At 31.2% G+C, this 17,563-nt stretch overlaps 3 protein-coding genes and 2 non-coding genes across 5 annotated transcripts in view; 2 read left to right on the top strand and 3 right to left on the bottom strand.

Annotated features, from left to right (window-relative positions):
* LOC105624498 (RAC family serine/threonine-protein kinase homolog) overlaps nucleotides 1-6,686 on the bottom strand; it is a 62,979-nt gene extending 56,293 nt beyond the window's left edge. The window contains exons 1-7 of the mRNA XM_012205858.1: nucleotides 6,630-6,686; nucleotides 6,220-6,320; nucleotides 5,845-6,118; nucleotides 5,676-5,760; nucleotides 5,493-5,600; nucleotides 5,217-5,375; nucleotides 4,835-4,923 (exon numbers count right to left, since the gene is read on the bottom strand). Of these exons, the coding sequence (XP_012061248.1) occupies nucleotides 4,835-4,923; nucleotides 5,217-5,375; nucleotides 5,493-5,600; nucleotides 5,676-5,760; nucleotides 5,845-6,118; nucleotides 6,220-6,320; nucleotides 6,630-6,686 (873 nt within the window). The remainder of the gene's footprint in view (nucleotides 1-4,834; nucleotides 4,924-5,216; nucleotides 5,376-5,492; nucleotides 5,601-5,675; nucleotides 5,761-5,844; nucleotides 6,119-6,219; nucleotides 6,321-6,629) is intronic.
* Trnan-guu lies at nucleotides 4,318-4,391 on the top strand. Its single transcript has one exon. It is a non-coding gene; the product is annotated as a tRNA-Asn (tRNA).
* Nucleotides 4,643-4,714, bottom strand: Trnaw-cca. The gene has a single exon. It is a non-coding gene; the product is annotated as a tRNA-Trp (tRNA).
* Nucleotides 6,687-8,830: 2,144 nt separating the features above from the next.
* On the top strand, nucleotides 8,831-10,583 carry LOC105624490 (NEDD8-conjugating enzyme Ubc12). Its single transcript, XM_012205848.1, has 4 exons — nucleotides 8,831-8,933; nucleotides 9,016-9,110; nucleotides 9,299-9,505; nucleotides 10,443-10,583. The coding sequence occupies exons 1-4, from the start codon at nucleotides 8,831-8,833 to the stop codon at nucleotides 10,581-10,583; spliced, it is 546 nt and encodes a 181-aa protein (XP_012061238.1).
* Nucleotides 10,584-15,366: 4,783 nt separating this feature from the next.
* LOC105624497 (importin-7) overlaps nucleotides 15,367-17,563 on the bottom strand; it is a 7,722-nt gene continuing 5,525 nt past the window's right edge. Inside the window, exons 11-18 of the mRNA XM_012205857.1 lie at nucleotides 17,391-17,463; nucleotides 17,086-17,309; nucleotides 16,917-17,009; nucleotides 16,613-16,839; nucleotides 16,283-16,488; nucleotides 15,796-16,068; nucleotides 15,550-15,693; nucleotides 15,367-15,434 (exon numbers count right to left, since the gene is read on the bottom strand). Coding sequence (XP_012061247.1) covers nucleotides 15,367-15,434; nucleotides 15,550-15,693; nucleotides 15,796-16,068; nucleotides 16,283-16,488; nucleotides 16,613-16,839; nucleotides 16,917-17,009; nucleotides 17,086-17,309; nucleotides 17,391-17,463 — 1,308 coding nt within the window. The remainder of the gene's footprint in view (nucleotides 15,435-15,549; nucleotides 15,694-15,795; nucleotides 16,069-16,282; nucleotides 16,489-16,612; nucleotides 16,840-16,916; nucleotides 17,010-17,085; nucleotides 17,310-17,390; nucleotides 17,464-17,563) is intronic.

Here is a 17,563-nt window from a genome sequence, read left to right as displayed (position 1 = left end):
ACGTAACGTAACGTAACGTAAGTAAACGTAAGTAAGTAAGAAGAGAGAGAGAGAGAGAAGAGAGAAGAAGAAGAAGAAGAGAGAGAGAGAGAGAGAGANNGAGAGAGAGAGGAAGAGAGAGAAAGAGAGAGTGCAAAAGAGCGATCCCATCGACCCCATCAATCTTTCTATAGGGTAGGGTTATCCGATCTTTGATGGCGCACTACGATCTCGGTAGCGCATTTCCGGGAGCGCAGGACGATCGCGTGTTACCGGATGCTGCGACACGTGAGCGAACGACACCGTGTATCGATCGTATCTTCGATACGTGGTAATCGACGTCCGTGATCCGAAACATCGCGAGATGGCAGACGGAGAACACGCGGCAGTCTATCACAGAATGCCAGCTTGGCCTGGCTCCGAGCTGACATTCCTGTTCGTCCCGGTGGACATCGCGATCTGTCCGCGGGGACGAACTCTGCTCCCCTCCCTCCCCCCCGATCAATATCTTTCATTCCCTTTATAGAATCCCCATCCCTTGTGTCCGAGAATGACACATCACTACAACATCCAATAAGCTCATCCCGATAAACTATAATAGTAAGTAGTTCGACTCTCTCTGTCTTCTTTTTAGAGATACATGTGTCATTATTATTATTGATTATTATTACGATTTAGTACCAATACCACTATTATTATTAATATTATTATTTGTATTATTGCTATCATCATCGTTATAATAATAATTATTATTATTACTGTGAATCCCCCGACGGCCTCATGTTACTATCAACCGCCCATTTATGGATCGTTCGTGCTCGTTCACGAGCAAGTTCAAGTTTCAAATTTTAATAATACAGAAGTGCAAAAGTAGAATTTTATGATCATAATTACGGGACTCCACTGAGTTTATACATAAACAGAGATATTTTTCAAGCAATATATACTGAAACGAAAATAGACTTTTGAGATCGGTACTGTATAAAATCATACATAATTTTCTTCTATAATTCGTAATATTTTAATATTATTAATACACTGTTAAATTCAAATCAAATTATTTAATTTAAATTATTTTTAATCATTTTTCTATAGATCGTCATTGCTCCTTCTCAATATGTCGTTAATTTAAACAATGAACAATTTCGAACTTGACAAAATGTATATAATTTTATTCAAATTTGATTTGTTATTCACTTAAGTGCATACGTTAATATAAATATTTAAAATTAATTAAGAAACTAATCAAGAATGGATTTACATTTTAACACACATGAAAGTTAAAAATAACAAAATGTTATTTAACTAAAGGGATTGAATTACTATTACTCTTTTGCTATATATATATATATATATATATATAAACAGTATATCTCTTTGCATAACAGTATGACTTAGATATACTGATTTAAGTATACTGAAACATAACAATACAACAGTATACCTAAACTTTTACGCAATTACTCAACTTTTCAAAGTTCTAGACTACAGTCATTATAAGTTGCTTCCAAATTACAGCGTAAAGTACAGTTTTACTCGGCGAGCGTTACGATCGCACGAAGGAGTTGCAGGTATTTGCAAGATATGCAAATACCTATAACTATTCTAGAAAACGAATGATACATCTGTGAATGATAATATCTGTGGAAAGATGACAGAATGGACGCAAGAGGAATGGATGCAAATGGCACATCACTGCGTAAATCGCTCGCTGATAAATCATGCGATTTGCAGAAGTCCGTATGATAACATTAGATCGTGATAAGCAGCGATTTGTCAATCATATCGCGCTTCAGCATCGCAAAAACGACAAGGATCAACGTTGCGGTTGTAATAAGTTAACGAGTGATTCACGAAGTAGCACTTAGCCGTTCTCGACAGCGTGCACAGAGTACGTACACAGTGTACGTACATATGTGTCATGTCAGATACGATAATCGAGGGCTTCCGCCAGCCGATAAACATCTTCGCACTTCTCTAACACGAAATAACAAGGCACAACGAGCGCGCACCGGCAGCGAATTGAGTAAATGATAATAACCCCTTAATTTACGACCCTTAACCCTTTACCGTGCCCACTTTACCCACAAATCGTTTACGTTACGCAATAAGATCAAATAAAACATGTCTTTCATTGCATTCCATAAATGTTTCGTCGAAAATTTCATTCCATTAAGATAATGGGATTTGCTATCATTATTAAATATGTTTAAGAATAAAATTATTAATTATAGAAACTTATTAATCTTAGGCAAATTTTGATTGATAATGTAAAAACTTTCCTTCAGATAAATAAAGAAATAATTATATATACAGTGCAAATGAAAACGCAATTAAAAAGAAAAAAAAAAATAATATATATATGTATACATAGCTTCAGAGATAGATTTATCATTCATCTTCAACAATTTAAGTATCTCACTTTAAGTTCAAGAACTGTCTCGTTATTAATTACATTTATGCATAGAATTATTAATTACGCAAAGTTTATATCAATTTTTAGACAGTTTTTAGACAAAGTTGATCTATAAAAACGGGCTTCCTTTGAAATAAAAAAAGAAATACATAATTATATACATATCGCAAACAAAAATGTCTTTAGAAAGGAAGATATATATGATATTTTTTATAATTATATTCAAAGACGGATTATATATAATCATCATTTATCCTAGACAATTTAAATGTTTGGCTTCGAGTTCAAGAACCGTCTAAAGTCCTTATTATTATAAGGGAAAACATATATGTTGTATTTTATATCTTCAGAGATAGATTATAATTATCATTCATCGTGGACAACTTAAGTATCCGAGCTAAAGGATTGTCCAGAGTCTCATTATTGATTATATTTACGCACAGAGTTATCAATTACGAAGAGCTTATTAATTTTTAAGGCAAATATTTATCGATATTGTATGGAACCGTCTAGCCTTCTTTCAGATAAATAAATAAATAAAGATAATTATATGTATAATGCACACACAGCATAAATAAAAATGTCATTAGAAGGGAAGATATATACATGTAGTATGTACCGTATGTATTTTATATCTTCATAGATAGATTATAATTCATCACAAATATTCATCACAAATAATTAAAGTATCTAGCACTTAGCAGAAGAATCAGATTGTCATAATGTATAGAAAACGCAATAAATTCCACTAATTGTAAGCATCATTCTGCCAAGGGTGCAATAAACTAAGAAAGGCGATCCGCGGATTTACGGCATCACAGTCGATACCTTTCTATTCTCGCAAATGCAATTCCATAACGAATTGACTACCCATGGAGAATGCACTTGCATAAGAGCACCAGTCGCGTAACTGCTCGCGAATGTCGCATCGCCGCGGCGCAAGCCGACATTTTCCCTTGGTGCATCGATTCATCAAAGGGCGAGCGAGCATCTCGATCGTACGTAATACACCGAGTAGGTAAGCATAAACAAGGTTGCAGTGCATAAGGTGAGTGCTAGCGAAATGTCAAGGCGTGAAAGAAAAAAAAAGAGAAACGAAAAGAATTTTGCAACTCGTCGCGCAGAGATTGTTCTTTACATTTCGTCATATTGTTCTGTATTCTCGCCGTTCAATACTAAATGCCCTCGAAATTGAAAGACTCCCTAGAAAAAACTCTGCAACTATCATTTTTATGAAATGATGTTTTAATAAAAAAACGTTGTTTAACCATGCAAACATGGACTACATATTTTTTATATTTCTTGTAAGATTTTTAAAAAATTGCAACATTTTAATCAGAGAGCCGTTCAATTAATTTTTAACTGAACAGAAGCGCTACTATAGTGCTGTTTTATTTTTCATATTATAATATATTGTATTTATCCATTTTTATTTTTAATAATTTTAGAATTATCATAGAGCAGTTGGAAAGTCATTATAGTAGCTTTGAAACAGTATTATGTTTTGAGATAAAGAATATAATTAAATATAATAAATCTTACCTAAGAAAAAGCTATAAAATTTTAAAAACACCCGCATTCTAAAGGTTAACTTGAAATAAGCACACCTGATACTATTTAACGATATCTTTGAAGCATTCGCCTTTTTTCCTCTGCTATTAAATCCGATGCAAAAATTTTTATTTTTTAATGATAGATTATTGCAGAGTAACAAATCATTGTTTCTATTGCAAAAAAAAATTTATTAAAGCGAAATGTCTGTGTAAATGCAAAATTACTTTTTACGATTTGTATTTCGCATTTTTTTTTCTTAAGCTTTAAAATTTAATTCATTTAATTTTCTAATTAATGTTTGGAAAAATAATTTTGCGAGAAATAGATGATACACAGTAAGTGCACTCTTAAGAGACATATAGTCGAATGCCTCCGTGGCGCAATCGGCTAGCGCGTTCGGCTGTTAACCGAAAGGTTGGTGGTTCGAGCCCACCCGGGGGCGATATTTTTTTACAATTATTATACAATTGTTTTTAATATCATATTAAATATCAGTTCGTGACTCCTGTAGATATACAAAAGTACAAGTTTTATATTATAATATTACAATAGATTGAGGTAAAATGCATAGTCAACTATTTACAAAACGAATGATATAAAAAGATAATTAACGATAAACTAATTAATTTTTGTTATATTTCTTAATTCTGTTTAACTAAAGAAAATAATTAAAAACGAAAAAAAAATTAATCTTGACCCCGACGTGATTTGAACACGCAACCTTCTGATCTGGAGTCAGACGCGCTACCGTTGCGCCACGGAGTCTTGTGATGTTGCCTTCTTCTAATGCAATGATATGGAACAGTACACTTAAAATGATAGACTCGTAATATAATATTCGAATGATAATTATAATAAAATATGTACTTAAAATCTATCACGTACCTTATTTGTAAGTAAAACGCAGGCTAACACACCCAGAGACCACCAATCGACTTCCTGTCCATAATGTTCCTTCTTTAGGATTTCCGGTGCTGAAAAATCATAATGAAAATTTCGCTTAAGTATGACAATAAAAGTGCATTTTATATTTTATACAAAAAAAATTAAAATATAAAGAAAAAAAAGAACTTATTTTTATTTCTTTACAATCAGTTATTATGCTTAAAATTGCATTTTAAGATTAATATTCCAAATTAACGTATAAAAATGTTTAAACTCATTTTCTAGAAAACTTTATTTTCTGAATTATGTCAATGTTGTAGCAAATAAACAATATAACGAGCTATGCTTTATAATTTTATATTATTATATAACATTTTCTTACCCATATACTGAGGTGTTCCACAAAATGTGTTTGTTCGTTCTGTACGATGCAACCATTTGGCCAGACCAAAATCGATAATCACAGCATGGCCATCTTCATCAAGTAGAATATTGGTTGTTTTTAAATCTCTGTGTACTACACCAGCATTATGTAGAAAATCTATACAACACACGTTTTTGTATAAAGTACGGAGATTTCAGATCCTGTATGTCACTAATAATTGAAATTAGTCTTGGCTCTTGTACATACATTATTGATTGTTGAAATTATTCTTACCTATAGCTAAGGCAATTTCAGCTATATATATCCTAACTACTTTTTCAGGCAAACAGCCGTACTCGTCGACTAGTGAAAATAATTCTCCTCCAGAAATGTAATGCATCACTGCAATATTATTTACATCTGTTAGTTTATTTAAAATCAAATTAAAATTTAAATATTGTAATAATAGAAACATACATATATACAATGTCTTCCTGCCTTGCCATCTGTGGACGGAATTCACTATGAAAGGATGATGCCCAACCATTCTCAGTATCGCTGCCTAAGTATGAAATATCAAATCTGTTAAATATTATGTCAAATCTATACATTTATCAAAGCTGTATCGTCTTAGATATGAATATACCTCCTCCTTAGCTTGTCTGACACAATTTTCTGCCACAATCATGGCTTTGCTAATCACCTTCAGTGCAAAGACCTGACTAGTTTCTTGCTTTTGCACCTTATATACTTTGCCATAAGCACCCTTAGCTATTACATCTAAGAAGACATATCCTGTTTTCAGAGGTATCTCCTTGACTGGAAATTCTGGCAGAAACATTGACTGAGAGCGTGAAATAGGCCATACTGTTTTGGAAGATCCATGAATATCCTGTGTAGTGCAATATCCTTTGGTCCAACTGAAGAGTGAATGAGTACAAATTTAGTTCTTGTACTTATGATATTTAATATGTATAGAAATCTGTTATCAAAGACTAATTACAATGCTAACTCATGTTACCTTTTGTGAGAAGCACGGGACAATGATCTCCTTTCCTCGTTAGAAGCCTGCGCTGTTGCATTGTTGACGCAACTTCCACCAAGCAAATCACTAAGACTGTACTGTAAATCAATAACATTGTCTATAACGCAAAATGCTTATATTTAATTATAATGTATCATGCAAAATGCAAAACAGTATCAGGACATAAACATTTTTTTTTAGTAAACTCAACTAAGAATAACATTACATTAATATTACAATTTTTAAATAATGTAATTGTTAATGTAAAACATATTATATTAACATATTATATTTTGTTAAATGAAAAATTATTACTAATGTAATGTTACTGTTGATGTTTACTAAACATCAAATGGGAGGAACAAATTCTTTATTATAGGTTAGGATCTGAGTTAAACAATACTCACCTGACTATCATACCTCTGCTGATTGTGACAGTTCCTTTTGGCGTTGGAGTTGCCCATTAAGTGACAGCTTAATCCGATCGATTGTCGATCCTTTCAAACCGAGCAACTATTCAAAAGCGGCGTTTTTCGATACGTCATTCTGCTGTCGAGTTATCCTAAGTTAAAATACCTGTGGCGTGCCGCCAGTTCATTTGCACGTATTCATACTGTTGACTTATAAAGCATGCACGGCGCGGTACAGCGCGTATAAATCGTGTTATCTCACACGGCTTGATGACTGTAAATGAAATTACTAATTATTATGACAAATTGAGCGACGCTGTGCACAGAATTATTAAATCGGACACAGTATGTGGCACAAATTACGCCAGTAACAAGTTAACTAACAAATTACCCAGTGAATCGTTAAAGATGATGCAGAATTTTATTTACAACGAAAGATCGTGCGGCGAACATGCGCAGTACGCAAGTTCTCCCAAAGTCGGCGAATCACGTGAAGGCAGAAGTGCTTTTAAATATATACCTTATGCATATATATGAGACGCTCGTAATTCCTTTAGAACATTCTATAAATAGCTATATTCCATAACTAAGCTAAACGAATGCAATTTGAATTTACGTGAATGTCAGAATTTAAATATATTTCTCCGGACGAAGAAGTTGAATCAAATGTCACTCGCGATGAATTTGAAACAGAATCGTAAAAGCGCGAAAACATCGTCCGCGGACCTGCGCAATGAACGTTAATTATAGAACCCGAAATTGTAGAATAAAATTACAGAGCAAAAATTATAGAAGTAATAAAACAATTTGACTTATATTTAAGTAATAACATTTTTATACTGCACTGCAAGTTTATCTGTAAGCCTTTTTTCCTAAAAATCTTCCTATCCTAAAAATTTTTATTAATATAATCCATAACATTTCTTTAAAGAGGAAATTTAATTTAAATTTTTGTGTGTGCTTAAATTTTTTTATTTTATAATTGTAATAAAATTTTTTTTAAATTACAAAGTAACTTTTTAAAATACAATTTAATATATTTTTTAGTTATGTGAATATCTGATATATTCAGCTTTAAAATTGTAACAATACTTGACTAGGTCTTTTTATTTGATGATACAAGTCGACATAAGTCGATAAGTATCATTCTATCTTTGTTACTCTCTGAATATCAAGAAGGAAAGAACAACGCTTGTGTCGACTCTCTCTTGTGTCATCAAATGAAAAGCACCCATCTCTTCTGTTAGTGTTCCTCTAATCAGAGTCTGACCACTTGAAATAACGTAAACTGTAGCATTTTCAATGCTAGCGGTAATTTTGGAACACAGCCTCTATCAGATTTGATAGAATGACTACTAAGTTGGCGACACTAGTCACAAATGATGATGCCAGTATTGCTACCTCACGGAGAAGATTTAAACTTCTTAATGTCGAAAGTGATTCTATCGGTAACAAGATTAGGTTGATATTACCGATCTCGCCGGTTATAGGAATTCTCATTAAAAAAAAAAATTATCGATGTGTGACAAAAGAGAATGTACACATGAAGAATAGAGAATAAGAGGCTGAACTTACATGGACGAGGCCGTCAAAAAGTATGGTTCAAAAATAATCTGAATTAGTTCGATCGAGATGTCGCTTTCATTCTATGACACCGTTCTCGCAATTTGCATGATAGGTCATACCAATTTTACATGAAGAATGCTCCATTCTTTATACAGTTTTAACGATAATTTACGTAAATTACGTATCTTCTTGTTATTATCAAAGCATGATATCAAAAAATAATGTCTCTATTTTTAGGTTATGTATGTTCGGTTGTGCATAAGCGTATGAGAGAAGAGTTTTGCGATTCAAACGCCGTCTACCGAGCATCACCAAATCAATTCAGAAACCTGATTTTGACCACACTTTTCAAAGCTTAGTTCGGCCTCCTATTCTCTATACTCCATAGTCATCCATAACGCCGTGGCATCAGCACATCCATGACCGTCTGTTCACGTGACATTAGCCGCTGCGCCGCCTGTGGTGCGTGGTTGCGTGCGAGTGTAGTTGGGGACCAACCGTGCGATTGATCCTGTGGTGTCAAAAAATCGGTTCTCTAAGGTTTGATTTTTGTATGCCGTCCGCGTGACCGCGGCCTGTGCCCGAGTCATTTGCATGTCAGCCCGCGTCGACGTTGAGCGCGCGATCTAATTATGATCAAATTATTCTCGTTGAAACAAGCGAAAAAAGATGGCGAGTCACCCAAGGCTGGTACCCAGAAGAAGGCGTCCGCGGCACAGCTGAGGATCACGAAAGGTTCGGAGCAATGCCATTGAGCCACGTTGTACGCTTTCTGCATGTTCGTTTTCTCTCTTATTAAGTGCTTCTTTTTTTCTAGACATAAACGAACTGAATCTCCCGAAAACGTGTGGCACGGAATTCCCAGATCCCGACGATTTGCTAAGCTTTAAATTAATCATCTGTCCAGATGAAGTAAGTAAACGCTTGCTCCGGATCTTATAGTTCTTACAGTCAATCAGATCAATATCACTTTCCTTGTCTTGCCAGAAATTGAGATTATTTTTGGTGTTTAGTTTAGATAATTGACACAGTGGCTCCTTTTAACATTAACATTACTTTCTTATATCTTAATAATCTAAAGATTTTTTTAATTGTTTCAGGGATTTTACAAAGGTGGTAGGTTCGTATTTAGTTTCAAAGTCGGGCCCAATTATCCGCACGAGCCACCCAAGGTGAAGTGCGAGACTCAAGTTTATCATCCTAATATTGATTTAGATGGTAATGTGTGCCTCAATATTTTACGAGAGGACTGGAAACCTGTACTCACAATCAATTCCATCGTTTATGGTCTCCAGTATCTCTTTCTAGTATGTTTACTTGTTATCATTTCTGATATCATTTTCAGTTTGTGATGTTTGGAAAATAAAACTATATTACTATAATATATAGACAAGAAAATATTAGGCACCTTATCAATTATTATTTAAAGTTTAGCTCAAAAATGGATTTATAGAATTTGCTATGAATTATCCTTTGTTTTAAAAACCCTTTAAACTTATGTATGGTGCCGGTAACCAATAAATAACAATGTAGATAAATTCCAGATGAACGAAAAAAGTGTCTAATATTTTTTAACTGTATTATTATAATATTAATTCGTCGCATGAAATTCTAATAACAGTATTTATAGTCAGTATTTATTTATAGTCAGATCTTATATTTAAGACCAAACTTAAATGCAGTCTTAAGATATCATAAATCAATTATGGGACTATATTAATGTCTTAAGATATTAAGAGATGGTTGAGATAAGAACATATTAAGATAATTATGAATACCTATATTTGTAAATATACACATCTTCAGTGGCTACCAAAAATTTCTGGCTAATAATAATTTTATTGTATTACTCAGATGAAGTCTACAAATAAATGTCTACATAAGTACCTAATACATTTTAGTATTTAAAATATATAAAATATTGTGCTTTTATAAATTGATTGATTATAAGAATTTTAATTGCTTGAACCAAAAATTGTAAAATTCACACAGAAATATTATTAGGCACCTGCTTTGACAAATAGCCTTCCTTATTTGTATTCAAGAATTTTTATTGATAATGTAAACTAAAAAACAACACACCCAAAAATTATTATAAAGTTAAGTTGGTGACTTGGCAGTCATTATGTATATGTATATATAAAACCTTCTCTCAAAGAATCTGAGAAAATTCTTATTATTACCAAAATTTAGTATATAGAATTTTGTTTTTATTTGAACTAAGAGGAATAAATGTTTTGACAGGAACCAAATCCTGAAGATCCGTTAAATAAGGATGCAGCTGAAGTTCTACAAAACAACAGAAGGGCTTTCGAACAAAATGTAACGAAAGCGATGAGAGGTGGTTATGTAGGATCCTATTATTTTGATCGGTGTCTCAAGTGATACAGTGCCTCACCGTCAATACTGTACACGCTTCTCCAAGGACTCACTGTAGGTGAAGAGATCCTAAACTACGGAATTAATGTAGGACCACATGGTGTCCTCATTGTCACTTGCGTGATAACATTAACATATTTACTTTCTTTGTGTCTTGCCAGGCCTATATACATTTAATTGGAGACGTATTTTTTTCTTAGCAAAAAACTGGGGCGATTTGAATGCATCGTTCATTGTTTTCGATGAATTACCAAGAATGTTTATTGGCCATGGCATTATTTTAGTGAATTTGAAGTGCAGTGTTGAGGAGCTCGTAGAATTATAGTTTGACATTTGGCAGAGAGATAATAGATGTTACGATGTGATTTAAGTGTGTTCCATACATTTACGATTCTGGACCCGAAATTGGATAATTTTTGGATCCTGAATTTTTAAACTTGTTTTGCGATTTTTATAGATATCTTAATTTATAAAATATTTATTTTCTAAGGGGCGCAAGGGGCACCTATTTTCATAATAATTCACCGTAGCATCTATCAAAATCTGCTTTCATTAAATATATGTACAAGTAACTTATGTATTTTGACTGAGAATGGAATATAAGGCTGTTACAAAACTGCAAATATTTCGTTTGGATTTTCGCAAACAGCAAATTTTTACACCCGACAGAACAGTTCTCTTTCTGATATATGTAAAAATAATTCGAATGTCTTCTTTTTTGTGAGAAAAGTTAAAATTTATTTCACACTAAGCGAAGAAATTGATTTCCTTATGTACAAATACAAACCTTACAGCAGTCATTAATAATTACGAGATTACAATACAATCGTGAGATTTGTTAAGCTACAAAATTAATTTATTATATACTTCGTAATTACTAGAAATATTGGAAAGTATATTTTCAACGTCACGCTTGTACAGAGTCTATATAAAATAATTGAGCATATCTCAATGTAGTTTAGAAAAATTGATACATGCAAGAATCACAGAAATACTTATATAACGAAGTATATTAAAATGTGCCACCGATATTTCTTTCTGCTATTTGCTCTTATATTGATGTATAAATCGGAATATTTAGATAACACCATATATATCTCTTCAATCTGTAGACATTTTGGAATTCATAATAGTAAATATTTATAATAATATACTAGTGAAAATAGAAATGAAAAATAATGATAGTGTATCTATACAAGTGAAAAAAAATTGTCCTTTAAATTTTAATTACACACGTTGAAATTATGTAATGAAATTTAATATTACTATTTTTCTGAATTCTGATCTTATTTAAAAAATAATCTACGATTGTGTGTGTGAATTCCAAACTACTATATGATTGCATATATTTTGTTGTTTATTAAATATTAATTAGACAGATGTAAGAAAGAGTTAAATGCTAATCCACAAACATACTGTAAACTCCAGAAATAAAGGTCTTGGATAAATAAATAAATGACAGATACATAGAGACTACATTTTCAGTTTAATAATGAAGTTTCTATAAACTTCATCTGTATATTAAAGCACCAGTTATAGTTATCTTACCTCTTATTAGTTTATACAATATCAAGACTTAAGCGTATATGTGTGATGTTTTATCGTAAGACTCGCCGCCACTACTATTATTTATAATTTATTTTATTCATTATATAAAAACTACGGAGAGAATATGCGTGTGGTAAATATTCATACAAAGAAGTTACGACTTGTATCCTATAAAGAGCAAAGGAACAGCTTTTTCGTCTCTTCTCTCTATCAGTTATTTTAATTTATTATTCTTTAATACAGTACTTCTAGAACTTATGAACTAGAGAAGTGTCCTGGCCTCATTCCGACCTACAGCTTATTCTGCTGTATTCTTTAATTTAGGTCCCGTCTGCATGTTAATGTCTCAAGGCACTTTTTTTAAATATTTTTGTTTGAAAAACTGACACAATCAATATTAACTTTTTCTTTCATTACATGCAAAGATTTTAACTGTACTAAATGAGTCGCGAGTTCGGATCACAGTGCGAAGAACGATAGTATCTTATTTGATTGCATCGTACTGTTTATGAAATAGATACGATATTAAAAATCGCTTTTTATGCTACATATATCTCCGACAAACACTGCAAGAAATCAATAGTCATAATTTCAAATGAGCCAATATAAAAGCAGGGTACTGCAAAATAAAATTGGCGAATATAAGAAATACGTAATTTATTTATGTTACTATATTAGAAAAAGATTATCATGTATACCAAAAAACTTTTCTTCCATATATAATGTCTCATTTTATCAAATTGGAATATTGTAATGTACTGATAATAACTATGTTAACTTTCAAATATCTGAAACTATTTAAATCATTCTTACATGTAAAGTATCTCTGGCTTTTTGAATTTCGAGAGACATACACATTATATATAACAGATACATTAAAAATGTTGAGCAATAATGTACACACACATTTCTACATCCTTGACTTATGTTATTGATATTGTTTTATATAATTATTTATTTTTACCATGTCACAGCAGAATGTTTATTTTGCAACTATTGAGTGTTTCCTTCGCTGCGATAGGACTATTCCTCTAGAACGTATAATCACAAAGAAAATTTCATGGAAAAAAATGTTATGATTATCTTAACCGAAAATAATGATATTTTTTGTTCAATACAATTTGGCTATAAGTTATTATTATAATTCTTATAACCAAATTGTATTCATGGACAAAAATATCATTATTTTCGATTGTGACAATCATAACGCTTTTTCTGTGTTTCAATAATTGCAAGATAAATATTCTATTGAATATGATCTTTAAGATTAATGTTTATTATGAATAAAATGTGTAAGGATTTTTTAATATACTCCAGGTATATTAAAAAGTCATGAATCTTATTTTTTCGCATTTCTAATAATATTTTCATGAAATATCATATATCGAATTCTTTATAAAATTGAAGTTGAAGTTCTAAGTTTTTAAATATAGACAATTCCATGTTTTTGATTTACAAATAAATTAATGGTTAACAAAATCTATTATGTATATTATCGTTTCTTCTGCGCTATCCGCGCTATTTTTGCATGCACCCTGTGTAGAAAATCTTTATCAGAAAAATTGAATTTGGAGTAAATATCAATGATTAAAATTATTGCACAGCAATTTCTTGCAGCTTTATATGAAAAATAGACAAGTCTCATATTCGATAAACAGAATAAAGTTTGGTCGAGTATATATCATAAAGAAGCACATATTCTTATCAACAAAATGTTGACAACCTAGTTTCACTATCAAATAACATTTTAGTACAAACTTGGACTTAAATACAAGATCACAATTTATATTTTGAAGCGACACGTAATTGACACATACGTCCTTTTGCATTTCGATATAAAAAGCTCTCTTGTGCAGTAATATCATTTCACTAACCACAGCACAGAACACCTCTTCTTTGTACGCCTTTATCATTTTGGGCTCTGATATTTATTTCTGCTTCGAGTTCGTCCTACGTAATTGCAATACCTCATGAAAGAAAGAGCTCAAATTTATTGTTAATGCCTTTTAATACAATATATTAATTCATATTGTATTACGAAAAAGCATTCGTCTTTTAAAATACAATATGCATATTAATCCATATTATATTATAAAAAGCATCTTTTATAATATATTCATCTTTTATAATATAATATGGATATTAATTCATATTATATTATAAAAAAATCAAAACATAAGATTGTAGATTTTGTTACAGAAGCTATTCAAAGTGCTTTCTTAAATCATTCATGCTCTATCCTTCAGGGTATAATTTGGACAGCATAAAATATGGCAGAACTTATCTTTTTCAAAACAAAGCAAGCTGTGCTGGGATTTATGTAAAGTGATTGGTAACTGCAGAAAAATGTTTGGCCATATGTAATACAATATACATTTAAACGAAGACTTGAAAAAAAAAACAATGTTTATTTAAAAATCTAAATTACTCTTATCTAAAGATTTTTGTGATAAGCAACATTTTGCAAGTTATGTCTAGTAGCTTTGACAAGTTTCATTTTTCCTTTTCAGTAGAACAACTATTAGCAAATAGATCTGGAGAATGTACAGCATATTTTACTGAACTAATTGTTAATATCAAATAACATAGTTTATACACATACTCGAATTTCTTTTGATATATTTGTACCAACAATTTAACACAATTTGTGTAACATATATTTTATAAACTAAGCGATTTTTTTTGTTAAAACAATTTCATATTTAGGCAAATAATTGAGGGTAAATATACATTTTATATGTATATGTGTGTATGCGCGCGCGCGTGTGTAATGAGATACATATCTAGCAAGCTATGTTAGAATTTTCTTAATCAAAAGTACTTTAGAGTTAAAATATTTCAATAGTATAATTTAAAATAATTTTAAATTGTCAAGAAAATATTATAACTTGCTAGATGAGGAGTAACATTTTGTTTGAATAAAAAAATATCGAATTGTTATTTATAATAAATGTGTAAGAGATGTGTAATATACATTTTCACATGATAACTAAGTAGCAAATCTGCTGTCTCATAAAACAGTATGCACAAAACTGATGATCTCATGAGGATAAAATTTTAGTCTTATCTTTGTTAGAATTGCCTTAGTAATGTACAATTAATTTACACAAAAATAGTAAATAGGAAATGCATAATATTTTCGAAATAGTTATATAATGTTCATGTGCTACAAATATCCAATCCAGATTCAGTATAATTTGTTTACTTACTTAGTTAATCTAAAATTGAAATGATTAAGTCTTTATCGACTTAAAGGTGTTCCACCGAAGTTAAACGAAGTGGGCACAGTCTGTAAGTGAAAGACGTATCCTAAAAAATTTAAAATTATAGATTAATGAACTAATATACAGAATAAAAGAATATGCATCTTATTAACTCATACATCAATGCAAATTCTCAATTATTAAAAGTAGTACAAGTTTACCTCCGCTTTGCTCGATCCTTTTACTCTCTAAAGCTGCTTTGCGTTGATCCGCCAAAAGAATAATTTCTTGTAAAGCTTTCTCTTGTTCAGGACTAAGAAGACTTGTTAAGGCTCTATACCAAGCCATGTCGGTTCTTTCAATATCTAGTTAAAAATAATAAATACACAATATGTATTTTAATACGTTTTAATACGTATCTTGAAATCATTTATATATATATAAAATATTATTTTTTAAATATTTACTTTGTATAACTTCCTTGAAAACAATATATTCATCTTGATTAGAATCCTCTGAATCTAAAGGTGTAGTATAGCTTTCAAGAGCAGTCTCTTCGTTACCATCATACTCTGAATCGTCATCATCGTCATCTGATCTGTGATCACCGTGTCCATCTTGTATAGTCGCATTAACGTTAAAACCGTGTTGAGCAGAAGTTCGTGTTATCTTATCCTGTAATTTCTCGAGGTATTCTTGATTAGCATCATCTATATCGTCTTCATCTGATGATAAGACATCTAAAAATCGAATTTAATTAGATTATATAGTTTATCATATATTTTATATTCTCTTATTTTTCTCTATATTTTCTTATATTTGCTATAACTTTAAATAAAATATTTTGGGATCTTCATATAGGGATCTTCATTTTTCTCTTATTTCTATTCATAGAACATATTACTAAAGTTTGTAATAAAAAATCTGGGACACTCTCTATAATATAATATTAACCTTCGTCAATATCACTTTCTTCCTCATTCTCGTCATCATCGTCTCCATCTGTGACCTTAGCGGCATATGCTCTTTTCAATCCTTCGAATAGCAAGATTAAGGATGGAATAATTTGCGTTGCACATTCGTTAACAGCAGGTGGTCTCGCAGGACCCATGCTGATTAACGTACACAATCCAAGAACGCACAATTTACGGTCGTGCAAGCTATAGAGAAGATCAATCATTATAATCAAATCATAATTCGTTATCACAAAGAAAATTAATATCTTAAGTATTTGTATTTTATTAATTTCATATTAGAATATTTTTATATAATAAAAATCCATACCCTAAAAAACAATCAGTATCATTAATCCACTGCTTTATGAAACGCGAAGCGAGCGGCTCTGTTGATTGATCAAAGTTTCCTTGTAATCTGTCCATTGTTTCCAGACAAAGCGCGGGATTATAATATAAAGCAGCAATGACTACTTGAAGACACATCGTTCGCAACTCCGAAGTTTTAACTTCGCGCATTAGGCGTTCGAGGACTAATTGTACAAGTGACGGTATACACTAAAATTGAATCATTTTATTCGTTTATACTTCGTAGGTGATAATATATTTGCACATAATTATGGATATTACGTTACCTGATCTATACGTCCTTTACATTGCAAAATTATAACTTCTAATAACTTGGCAGCATGACACTCTGGATCTTCACCACCATCACCAGTCAAAACCTTCAATATAGAACACAATCTTGTTTAGAAACTAATATTATTAGATTATATATAAAGAGAATATTCTGTTACTTACAGTTTTACACATGTTGAACATAGCAAGAACATGATTTTCATTCGATAAAAACGCCTGAGTATCGACAGTGATGTAATTATGTAGCGCAGGCATCATATCAGTAAAATAATCAAAACCATCTTTTTGAAAGAGTTGATACATGAGTTCTAAGACTTTCCACATATCTTCAGATATACCTTTACCCGTTAGGTCGTAAACTAACGATAAGGCTTCTTCATAAAATTCTGATTAAGAAAAGAAAGCAGTTTTTTAGGATGCTTAATATCACAATAAAATAATATATATAGATCAGAGGTATATTATACGAAAATAAGTACATATACAAGTAAACATTGTAAATAAAGTTTGTGCTAAATGGTTTAATAGTAAAACATTAATCTACTAAAAAAAATCCCGGATTCAATTTCCAACTTTATTATCTCATATATATATATATATATATATATATATATATATATAATATATATATATACTAATA

Source organism: Atta cephalotes (genome assembly GCF_000143395.1).
Source record: "Atta cephalotes unplaced genomic scaffold scaffold00080, whole genome shotgun sequence".
Lineage (NCBI taxonomy): Eukaryota > Metazoa > Arthropoda > Insecta > Hymenoptera > Formicidae > Atta > Atta cephalotes.
Note: the sequence above shows the minus strand (reverse complement) of the source record. Positions and strands in the feature narration are given on the sequence as shown.